The sequence below is a fragment of the Callospermophilus lateralis genome, chromosome 5, assembly GCF_048772815.1.
Source record: "Callospermophilus lateralis isolate mCalLat2 chromosome 5, mCalLat2.hap1, whole genome shotgun sequence".
NCBI classification, from domain to species: Eukaryota; Metazoa; Chordata; class Mammalia; order Rodentia; family Sciuridae; genus Callospermophilus; species Callospermophilus lateralis.
In genome coordinates, this window is record NC_135309.1 from 66,890,059 (window position 1) to 66,902,327 (window position 12,269).

The 12,269-nt window shown below is 41.4% G+C and overlaps 1 protein-coding gene across 2 annotated transcripts in view; it reads left to right on the forward strand.

Moving 5' to 3' along the window:
* Ppp2r2b (protein phosphatase 2 regulatory subunit Bbeta) overlaps nt 1-12,269 on the forward strand; it is a 428,729-nt gene that overhangs the window by 164,714 nt on the left and 251,746 nt on the right. For both annotated transcript variants that reach the window (XM_076855947.1, XM_076855946.1), the window contains exon 2: nt 9,958-10,151. In XM_076855947.1, coding sequence (XP_076712062.1) covers nt 9,958-10,151 — 194 coding nt within the window. The remainder of the gene's footprint in view (nt 1-9,957; nt 10,152-12,269) is intronic.

Consider the following 12,269-nt stretch of genomic DNA (forward strand, 5'->3'; position numbering starts at 1 on the left):
GACATCTGGCTCTTTGGCCTCTTCTGCTAGCTGAAATTGAAGCCATAGCTGTTGAACTAAACAGCTGACCAACCGATTAGAGTGATAACTTTCACGGCCACTGAATAATGTATTGTAGTTTAGTAGCCAAGTTTGTTATGTGGAATCATCTTGGTGCTTTTAGAATCTTGATCTTTTTTATTCTATTTATTCAGCTTATGATTCTTAGAGGCGTGTGCATATTGGATTCAAATTTATTATTCTCTATATAAGTATATATATTTATGAATATGTCTAAATATTTTTTATATGCAGATTATATGGCTTTAAATGATTTTGAGGTTCATCAAATTAATGTTGCTTAATTTAGCTTTGGCATCACATTCTAGTTCAAGGCCTTAGTAGGTAAAAATTCATTTTGAAAAGATACAAATGAATTTTTTGTGAATGAAATAACATGGCAACCTTACTGCTTAACCTGGTAATCCCTGGGCACATGTGGTTGCTGAGCCCCAGAAATGTGGTTAATTGTGGGTGGTCTTTAAAGTTGAAATGCCAAACCTTAAACACTCTCATGAAAAAAAGTAAATACATTATTTGAAATTTGAGTTTGGCTAAATGGTAAAATTTCAATGTTTTGGTATGTTGAATTAAATCTTTTAATTTTAATATTTTAATTTTATTTTCAAAAATTTAAAACAATTATTGAAATCAATTTTATCTGTTTCTTTTTCACTTTTAATATGGTAACTATACAATTTACAATTTAAAAAGTGGTTTGTGTTATCTTTCTATGAGACAGTTATTCTATGTATTCTGATTACATATACTTTTTAACAAGATGGTGTTTTCCATCTTCCTGGTGTGAAGAAAAAATGAATTGATCTTTTCAGAACAAAATTTCATTCCATGAAGTATGCAATGGCATTAAAAAATACTTTTTAGCCATGTTTCATGGCACAGCTTATAATGTCAGCCACTTGGGAGGCTATAGCAGGAGAATCACAAGTTCAAGGCTGGCCTGGGAAATTTAGTGAAAAAGACCCTGTTTCAAAATTTTAAAAATAAATAAATAAATAGGGCTACAGATGTAGCTCAGTGGCAGAGTGCTTGCCTAGAATGTGCAAGGCCCTAGGTACAGTCCCCAGTAATGTTCCTCCTTTCAGCCCCACCCACTGCATATATATATGAGAGAGAGAATATATTTATATAAGTATGTATATATATTTTATAATGTATAAAACATATATTTATATATGTGGTTTTCTTACTACAAAATGATACATGTTCCAAGTTTTCTTTAACAAAATTATGAACAAAAGTGAAAACTATACATAATCACTGCCATATGCACTTTTTTTAACCAAAAAGAAAGGAAAAGTTTATTTTGTTTGTGATATTTTAAACATTATATGAACCTCTGCCATTAGATATTTGTGTGTGTGTGTGAGCACAGCACTTGGGATCCATTCCAAGGCCTCACATAAGCTAGGCAAGTGTTCTACCATGAGCCACATCCCCAGCCCTTTTAAAAATTTTATTTTGAGACCATTTGTCCAAGCTGACTTCTACTGTGCTATTAGATACTTTTAAGTTTTCCTGCAATAAGCCTGAAGGACATAGCATACTCCTTAGATGTGATAATGGCTTATGAGACCAGTAATTTTTTTTTCTTTAGTAACAGCTTTAATGAGGTATAATTCACATGCTGTAATGGTCATCCTTTCCAAGTGTACGATTCAGTGATGTCCTAGTATGTTCAGAGTTGTGTAACTATTAATAACCTCTATCTAATTTTAGAACATTTTCATCACCTTTAAAAAATCCTGAACCTATAAGAAGCTGCCCTACCTTACCTCAAGCCCTGACAACCATTGATCTAGTTTTGTCTTTATGATCTACCTATTCTGGACATTTCACTTAAATGGTATCATAACAGTACATGGTCTTGGACTTTTGTGTCTGTCTTCTTTCAATTAACATAATGTTATAAGTTTCATCTGTGTTGTAGCATGTATTAGTACCTCATTACTTTCTATATTCCATTGTATGGATATGTGAAATCTGTTTAACCATTTATCCATTGATGAACACTTGCGTTGTGTCAATTATTTGGCTGTCATGAATAATACTACCATGGACATTTATATACAAGTTTTGGTGTGAACATGTGCTTTAAATGCTCTTTTTTTTTGGCGGGGGGGGGGGGGGGCGGGGAGTTTACCAGGGATTGAACTCAGGGACATTCAACCACTAGCCATATCCCTAGCTCTATTTTGTATTTTATTTAGAGACAGGGTCTCACTAAGTTGCTTAGCTCTTTGCTGTTGCTGAGGCTGGCTTTGAACTCACAATCCTCCTGCCTCAGCCTCCCAAGCCGCTGGGATTACACCACTGTACCCAGTTTCAATGCTCTTGAGTATACAGGTAAAAGTGAAATTGCTGAGTCATTCAGTAATGTTTAATATTTTGAGAAATTGTGAAGCTATTTGGCTGCACTATTATATAATCCCACAGGCAATGTATGAAAGTCTGATTTTGCCACAGCCACACCAATATAATAGTAGTGATTTTCAGCTGAGAGAATAGCCATCCCTAAATAAATCAGAATATGGTGGTGGGTAGTCTAGAAGAAAATTTCAAGTGGATTTTGTTGTGCACTCAACCCACCCCAACACATGTGTGTGCGCGCACGTGCGCGCACACACACACACACACACACACACACACTTAAAAGCACATTGGTTAAGATCATGACTCAGAGACAGGCTCCCATTTCTTTGACTTTGGGTGCATTATTTAATTCTATTACCATCAATAAAATGGAGATGATTATAGTACTTATCTTGGGAGCTATCACTAGAATTCAATGAGACAGTACACGTAAAGTCCTTTTTGCATACTGCTTAGTACATAATAAATAGTCAACAAGTGTTGGCTGCTATTATAGCAATGGCTCAATAATTTTTCAATACATGAAGACAAAATAATTTGTCCAACCAATTCCATTGTTGGGTACTTTTGTTTTTTCCTCTTTTTCGTGATTATAAATAATGCACTGAAAAACATATGGCTGCAATTTTGCCCATATCCACGATTATTTTCTTAAAATAAATTCTACAGTGTTATTTCTTGGTGATATATTTTTTAAAAACTTTAAAAGACATGTCCCAATATACTTTGCTTAAATTATACTTAAATTTTACTTTGAGCAATATAATCAATACTAGACAATACCTTTGGAGTGTTGCAAAACTAGTTTTGAAATCATCACTTGTACCTAACATATATAATGCTAATTAAGACTACCTTGTGCAGTCAGCCTAAATTTAACTCCAAAATCACTCAATGAGAAAGATATAATGTTTCTCCTCTGGCTCTCAGATCTGGTCTCAGAATTTTGAACCTTTTCTCCCATGGCCCCAATATATTAACTAGACAGGTAGAAGAGGCACAGTGCCCAATGAAATCAGGCATAATGGATGTTTTTGTTTTTGTTTTTTTCCATTTAGGCAAATCAAGGGCAAGAGTAAGGTGACAATGGAACCTGAATAGTCAAGAAGAGTGATTCCTTGAGAGTGGGCATGACCTAACATTCCTTAGTTGTCAGGTTTAGAAGCCTTACAGAGCAATCCCAAGACTAACGTGGCAATTTCATAACAGCATCAGATTTCCTCTGGTGGATATGAGAAAGCTTCATGATAAAGGTAGGATTTTAAGAATTATTTAAGTCAGGAGGGGCAGCACATGCCTGTAATCCCAATTACTTGAGAGGATGAGGCTAGAGGATTGCAGATTTGAGGCCAGCCTGGGCAATATAAGGAGAGACCCTGTCTCAAAATGAAAAATAAAAAAAGGTTGCAAGGTAGCTCAGTGGTAGAGTGTATCTGGTTCAATTCTCACTACTACCAAAAAGAAGAAGAAAGGGGGTAGGGAGGAGGAGGAGGAGGAGGAGGAGGAGGAGGAGGAGAAGGAAAAGAAGAGGTTATTTAACATTATGACAATAGCCAGGTACAATGGCACATGCCTGTAATCCCAGCATTTTGGTAGGCTGAGACAGGAAGATCATGAATTCAAAGCCAGCTTCAGCAATTTATCAAGGCCCTAAGCAACTCAGAAAGAACTGTCTCTAGATAAAATATTTTAAAAAGGGGTAGAGATGCAGCTCAGTGTTTGAGCACTACTGGGTTTAATCTCCAATATCCACAAAACAACAACAAAAAAATTTATGGCAGAAAACTTTGGTTGGTTGATGGACTGCTTTAGGTCAGACTCATCTTGGGAGATTCAGGGGAAACATTGCACAGATAACAGTGATGAGTGGGAAGATATACAGCAAGACATGTGTTCATACTGGTGTGCTGGTAAATGTTGAAAAACTCAAGTTATATATATTTTTTAAAAACCCTTTGATTTATATATAAAAATTACTATTTCCTTGACATGAATATCCAGCTATGGCAGATCTCAGATTTTGCGGAGGGAGGTGCAGGGGCAGAAATGGGAATTGAACCCAGAGTCTCAGGTATACTATGTAGGCAAGTGCTCTAGCCCTGAGCTACATCCTTAGTTGATTTTTTTTTTTTTTTTTTTTTTTTTTTTTTTGAGACAGGGTCTCTCTAAGTTGCCCAGACTAGCCTCAAACTTGATTCTCCTGCTTCGGATTCCCAAGTAACTAGGATTATAGTTGTTTGCCACCACACCAGGCTCAGATTTCAGATTTTAAACTACCAACATGACATCATTCAAAGTAGAGCTAAAGAGGCTAGAGTTGTAGCTCAGTCGAGATCACTTGTCTAGCATGTTCGGGGCCCAGACCCATAAAAACAAGATTAAAATTAAAAAACAGGTCCGTAAAAAGAGATGTCCAATATGCAAAATCAGCTCTCAATAGCTGGTCCAGCACTCCACTGTGTATTTTCATGAGTTTTTGTCCTTGAATAACAGAGGGGACATTTCAGGAAAATGAGTCCAGAATCTAAAATTAATACATCATTGTGAGAGCAAGAGGTTCTGTTTTCTTTTCCTAACTTAGATGCCATGTTAAAGGATTACTCATGTGGTATTACATGTTGTAGCATGCGTAAGAAAGAATTGCAAACTTGCTAGAAATGCAAGAGGTCAGCCTCTGGGCAGTTGGCACATAAGCCACCTTGGAGAGAAAGAGTTGTGCATTTGGTGATTAGTGATTCTGGAGAAGGATTCCAGAAGACTCCCTAACAGGGAAATGTAGCTAGCTCTGCTCACTCAGAAGGAGAGAGCCAAAATGGAATAGCCCTTTTTCTTGGCCTTTGCATAGGACTTCATGATGTGAGCAGGGGTTTCTGCAAGATGGTGAAACTTCATGTGTCCAGTTTCTAGTTGCTCATGAAGACACTGACAGGTTGTAAAATTCAGGTTTCTAGGTCACTTTTGCTCACATGAGTGATTGACTTGCAGTGTGTCTCTCCAGTTGTCTTCCCATAGAGATCTCCATAAAGCACTGTGAGCAGAATCAGAACCTGGCAATGGGCCAAGCCTGGACCAGGCACTTATCTTAAATTGTCTCTGATGCCACCCAAAACCCTGTGAAGTAGCTACTATTGTTCCCTTCCATTTTGTAAAGACAGAGACTCAGAGATGTTAAATTACTTGCCAAAGGTCAAGAAATTCATAAATGCCTGAACTGGGACACAAACCAGGACTGTCTGACACCTAAAGCCTATATTAAGAATCTCTAGACTGGCTCAGGTCAAAGGCTTTAATAAAATTGTAGATATTTAATGTGCTAATTGGACAGGATGAGCTAAAAGGTTCCAGTGTAGGAAACACTAGCTGAACTGGGGGAAGGTATTTGAGAATGTTGGGGGAGGGGGCCCATGACAGGGTGATAAAAAAAGAATGTGTCCACATGCTGTCATGCTGAATTGGGTAACAGAAGAAGGCTGTGTATTTGTAATTGGCTCTTTCTGTGTAAAGCACAAGGCTGAATTAGGTCAGCCTTTCAGAGAGCCCTCTGCTGCCCCTTTGTAGCCTGTGGCCCCCTTTACATAAACTGTAAATTAGACACTAAGTTCAATGACAGCACAGACTGATTATACAACTCATGCTGAATCTCCAGTCCTATTCCAGTGTCTGACATAGTTGGCACTTAAATATTTGTTGAATATTGATGGTGCTGATAATAAGTAAAAACTCAAAGTAGTACCAACATTATCTCATTTAATCCTCACAATAACTTGATGAAATAGATACTATTCTTCTTCCTCATTTATAGATAAGAAAACCATTGCTTAACCAGAGCCTGTAACTCACTTGAGGATATAATCATAACTGGCAGGAAATTAGTTTTGCCTTGATATCAGAGACTTGGCACTTAATATAATGCTATGGTCTGTTGACTTATAATGCATTTGTTGTACTTCTAAGAAAGCTCAGTTATAAAAATTGGATGATGGGATTTAAGTTTTGTGAAGGAAAGGAAGCTGTTTTGTATTATCCATATCCCTCACCTAGAATAAACCTGGCATATATTAGGTGTTCAGCAAATTTTGAAATGAGGTGATTGAAATGATTGCTCCTATTCATTGCTATATGCACAATCATTTCAGTAAGAATAGGAATAATAAGTTAGAACATTTCAGGCTCACAACAGATTGTTTTTTTTGCATGAACTTCAACAAAAAGAGAGAGGTATAAAACCTAAATATAACTAAACAAATTTAGTAATTTACTCTTCCAATAAATAGTTATTTTCATTCAATAATTAGGCATTTATAATAAGTAAACATCTAGGTGTGTCTCAGGAGGCTGAGGCAGGAGGGTCCTGAATTCAAAGCCAGACTTAGCAACTTACCAAGGCCCTAAGCAACTCAGTGAGACTCTGTCTCTAAATAGAATACCAAAAAGGACTGGGGAAATGGATCAGTGGTTGAGGGTGCCTGGGTTCTATCTAGTGCCAAAAATAAAATAAAATAAAGAAATATTGTAAAATAAATTGGCTCATGAAGAAGACAAATCAAACAAAGACAAAAACAAAAACATTGTGGAGCTAGCAAATACCAAAAGTAGGGTCTGTGGTGTGGTTGGGGAATGTCTCAATGAAATAGGAACCGTTGAGGAACTGAAGAATGCCAAGAGCATGAGAAACAGTGGACAGTATGCAGAGAGGCTGGGAGCTTTTGGAAAGAACTTGACATTCCGGAGGAATAGAAAGGAACTCAGTAAGTCCTTTCAGTCCCTTCCCTCCACAACACTGCATAAGAGTTCTTTCATGATCTTACCTCTTTTGTCATGTCATAGTGTTAAGGTAACAGCCAATGGAATTTTCCCCCTTGGTTTTGATTGGAGGGCTAGTTCTTCATTTTTCACAGTGAAAAAGAACAGAAACCTTGAAATCTACTCAGTAAATGGAAGTCCATCTTGCTTTATCAGAACTTGTGTCTTGTGTATAGCTGAATAAAGGAAGGAAGAATTTTGCAGGAAATGTGAGAGGAAAGATTTAGTAAACCCAGAGGCTCAATTTTTGGAGAGGACATCTCTCCCATTGAATACAGTGGAAAATTCCTCAAGCACAGCCTGGCCAATGAGCCTGATCCTACCTGATTCATCCCACAGCTCTGCTTTGATCTAATCTAGCCTATGTTCCAGAAGACAAGGGGAAGAATTTCCCAAATACTGTTCCAAAGCCTCCTGTCTTAACTTAAGGTCATTTCAACTGCATGCAAGATATTCTCTCACCACCTTGATGCACTAAGAGATAAACTTAGCTCTTTGCCCTTCTACTCCTTCTCCACCATATGCCAATCTCCAGGAGAAGCTGGACTGTATAACAGGTGATTGAATCCTGCAGCCTTCCTGATGCACAAAGCCCATCAAAGGGAAGAACTAGCCTGAACACCTGATACTGAAGTGGATCAAATCAAATTGCATCAGTCTTCACCTCTTACTTAAATTTCACATGTGTCAGTTTTGATTATTTAATGTGTAAGAGTTAACCACCAAATGAAAATAAAATGGAATGTACTGGATTTGAACTCCTCCCACCCAAAAAAAAATATGTCAAGAGACATTTCTTCTCTTTTTGTCTAGGTATATGCAGTCACTTTCTGAATATGAGAACAATGCCATTTTCCACCTGCCAGAAGCATCTATTCTTCTTAGAAATCTAACGGCAATTCCCAACCTCAGTTAAAGACTTGTTTTTCCATTTTTTTTAACTTCAAATACTTTCTAAATTGTGTTAGCCGAAGCATTGTATGTATATAATTAACTCACAGGTCCCTCTGGGCTCATCTAGCTAAACTTGTGGAGCTTAACTGAGCAAGACATTTGCTGATGTCTCTCCCTACAGTGACACTCATTGAAAGGAATACCTTATACCAGGGGAAACTAGGGGAATTTATTTTCCAAATTGGCTTTTTAGTGATTTGAGTTGCTTCATTAAATGATTTTGGCTGTTTCATAACAATAATGATCTCATTTTCTTTCAAATGCAGAATTTGCAATTTGGGGAAACTTGGATGGGGGAGGGAATTCTGTATTTCTGTATTTTTCTCTCAGTTGAAGTAGAAAGGGGGGGCCTCTTTTCACGTTAATTGGATCCTTGAAATTCCCTCAGGGTAGCAAGGGTTTCTCTGTGGGTATGGAGCTCCTTATATCTAGACGTACCTTCCATGTTGAGAGTAAATGCAGTTCCTGCACAAGCAAAACTGAACAGAGGGGCTGTGGGCTGTTTGTTCAAAACAAAGTGCAAAGGGCTTGGGAGAGAGGACTTCTTCAGATTGTTGATTAGATTCACAGTTCTCTCTGCCTGTGAAGATATTGACGCTTTTCTGAACCCCAGTTTTCTACAGTTAGGCGATGTTCTGACCCTGTTAGGAATGGAAGAGACAAATGTGACTGCGACTGTGAAGTTCTTGTTCCTGCTCTTCTTTCTGTTCCAAGCACAGAGGAATTAAGCCAGACTCTGAGCAGCTCTTCTTCCCACTCTGTCCACTCTTTCTGAGGCTTTGAGCTCCAGGCCTCTCCTTTTAACTTCAGCAAGGGATCGCATCATATGGGGGTGAACGAAAGGGACCTCGTTGGATTTACAGTTTATCCAAAGGAACCTACTTCTGCTTGGTGTCCTGAATGAAGTGCAGGTGTCTTGAGAAAGGCAGTGAGCTAAAGACTGAGTGTTAGTGTAGACGCGGCCCTTGGCTTCGAGGCACGAGAGGGAGGAGGTTGGAAAAGCGCGTCTATGCTTTTCGCGTGAACCTCAAAGCTAGCTGCTTGCTGCCCAGGTGCCGGTCCGCGGCTGCGTGCGCCCCACTGCAGCAGAGAGCAGCCGCAGCCTCTGCCTAGGGCACCGCTGCTGCTGGGGAAGAGTCCTGGGGCTGCTGACGCGGTTGGGAGGAGCCTCGCCTTTAATGCACCAGCCGCCTCCAGCCTCCTGCAGCAGGAGCAGCAGCAGCAGCAGCAGCAGCTGCTAGTGCGCGCGTGTGGGTGTGAGGGTGAGTGCGCTGGCGCCGGCCGCAGCGCCCTGCCCAGCTCCCAGCCGGCTTCCCTAGCCCCCTCCTGCCGGAGCCGCCCTCCCGCGGGACCAACACCCTCATCCCTGCCAGGCAATCCTGAATCCGGCCCCTGCCATCTCGTCACTGCAGCTTGGGTCCGGAAAGGCACCATTTTGTCGCGGCTGCCCGTTCTCCCAGGGGAGGAGGGATCTTTTTTGCATTTTGGAGCGTCTGCCAACGAGGGGAACCTGTTGGGCATCTCCCCAGCCCCGCTTGTGAGCGCCTCCGGGGCGGGAGGGCGGGACCAGACCCCTCGGGGCACGGCGCATCTTGGCACCCGGAGGCAGCAGAGGCAGGCGCAGCATCCTCGCTGGGAATTGGAGCTGAAGTGAGCACACCGCGCGGGAGGAGCCGCCGCAGCCTCGGAGAGACCGAGTGGAGGAGGTGACAGCTCCATTGCCGGGTTTTTATTTTTTTTCTCTCCGCCTCCCCGTCTCCTCCTCAGGCTCGGACCATGGTGCAGTCCCACTGGCTCCCCTGCCCCCCTCTCCTGTGAGACTGGCTGCGGGGAGGGATCATGGATACTTGTCTGCCGGCTTCTGGTTCCCACGCAAGTAAGCCTGCTGTCAATGGAGGAGGACATTGATACCCGCAAAATCAACAACAGTTTCCTGCGCGACCACAGCTATGCGACCGAAGGTAACGCCAACCCGGCCGCATTCCGCCGCTGGGGCCGGGTGCAAGTTGCGGTTCGCTGTGCTTGGTGGGCAGCTAGACGCATAGTGGCGGAGACTCCTCCGGGCCCGGGGGCTGGGGCAAGGGCTCGGGCTCGGCTCGCAGGGTAGCGCCAGGGCGCCGCACATCCATCCGGGCTCTGCTAGGCGAGCCCTTCGTTCAGCAGCAGGTGGACCCGGCGCCCCTGGGAGTTAAAATGGCCCTCGGGGATTAGGCTTTTTCAGGGCGCGGCTCCCATCCGGAAAAGATGACCTCAGGAAGGCAGATGACCTCTGCTCCAAGATGCTTACAGGGGTCTGGGAGAGAGAGAAGGGAGGGGCCCAGTAGGACCTTGGTCCACCCCTCCCTGGGCGAAATGATGTTGTGCGTCTCAGTGGCTGCAGGGAGGGCATGGTTTCATTTCCTGCCCATTCATCTCTCCGGCTGACCGGGTTTTACCTGGTCAGACAATCAAAACCCCAAAAGACCCTTTGCAAAAGGGCGAGCCTGTCTCCCCTTGGAAGTGCATTAGCAAGAAATAAAAAGGTGGCTGGGGAAACAGTGTTTCAGCGGCGAGCAAACGAAGCTGACACGTGGGGCGACCAATGCGATCGGTGTGGCCTTTAAAAATCACCATTATGAATTCTGCAGCAGTAGTTTCTGCTGAATCAACAGCCAGCAGAAAGCAAGAGGGTTCAGCAAGCTGAGCTTTGCCAAGAGGTGAAATTGTCGTGTCTCTCTCTCTCAACCAGCTTGTTCTGACATTAGCCCCAGCGCTGTGGAGCAGGCAGGGAAAGTCAGCAGGTGGATCTTATTCCGCCTTTTGTGTGTGAATAGAGAGTGGAGACATTTTATTTGAATGACAAAACTTTTGCATTTTTGCTTTATTTTCTACCTGTAGGCCTTTATCCCTAGCCACTAATATAAAGTGTTGTATTGTCATATTAGCCATATTCTCATGAGAAAAAAAAATGTGTGGAAGTGCTTTAGGAAAATGTTGCAAGGTATGTTAATTTAAAAAAAATGATTCTTATTATTCTTGAATGCTACAATTTTTCTAATATTTAATCAATTCAAAAGAATACTAGCAAAATGTGGGTGGAGGGTTCAAGCTCTGAAGGAAATCAAAAGACAGACACAATCTGGGGGCATCTTCAATAAACATTCTGGGAAGTTTTGATAGGAAGAATGGCCAGTGCTATAGAAAATATGTTTTTCCACTGGTTGTCATTATTGGAGAGCTTGAAGCCCAGTATTTCCACAATGCTAGATAAAGTAGAGTTGTAAGCTCTGTCCTCCAGGAGCTTAGAGATGCTATTTAAGATGTACAGCCCATCCCTTCCCCGTAATGAGCAATATACTCACTGATTCTATTTCATGATGACAACATGATTTAAGATATTCTTCCTCAGTCTTCATGCTTTGTATTGGGTCAGTGATGGGTACCATATGACAACTCAGTATCTAAGCATCCAAGAAAGAAATAGGCCTTGCTTGGGTTTATTGGCTTTGGGGGAAACATTTCTGTGACTATGAAGATAGAGGGCTGCCTTCATGTTTTCAACTATATTACATTATGCAGGCAAAGGAAACTCACCAAGTTGAGAAGATGGCCAAATTGGGGTTATGTGAATAGGAAAGGAGTGCCATTTGTAGGATGAAGAAATCAGTTAAAAATGGCGTTTCTTATTGCTTTCAAGATCCTGGATTCTGCCTTTATTCCTATTTTGTGGAATTTTTGTAAATTATGATTTGGGATTAAATACCTGGGCTTATATAGTCAAAATGGGCATGAGTTTGTAGCAAAGAACTTTCTAAAATTTTTCGGATATGTGAGAGTCAATCTCTCAGATCTCTACTTCTCCCCCCCCCCCCCCCCCCCCGCCGGCCCCATTCCCTCCATCTCAGTAAAGGAAAGGGGGATTAGAAGTTAGACTGTGTAAAGTTGGGCCCAGCAAGAAGTTATTATATTCTTGACTTATTAATTTCCAGGAACATTCTTGCAGTTGTTGGCCTTGGGGAACAGCCCCTCTTCCATTGAACACCCGAAAAGTAGAAGCATACCTTGAGAGAGCACCAGATTAAAATATTCTCTGTTAAAAT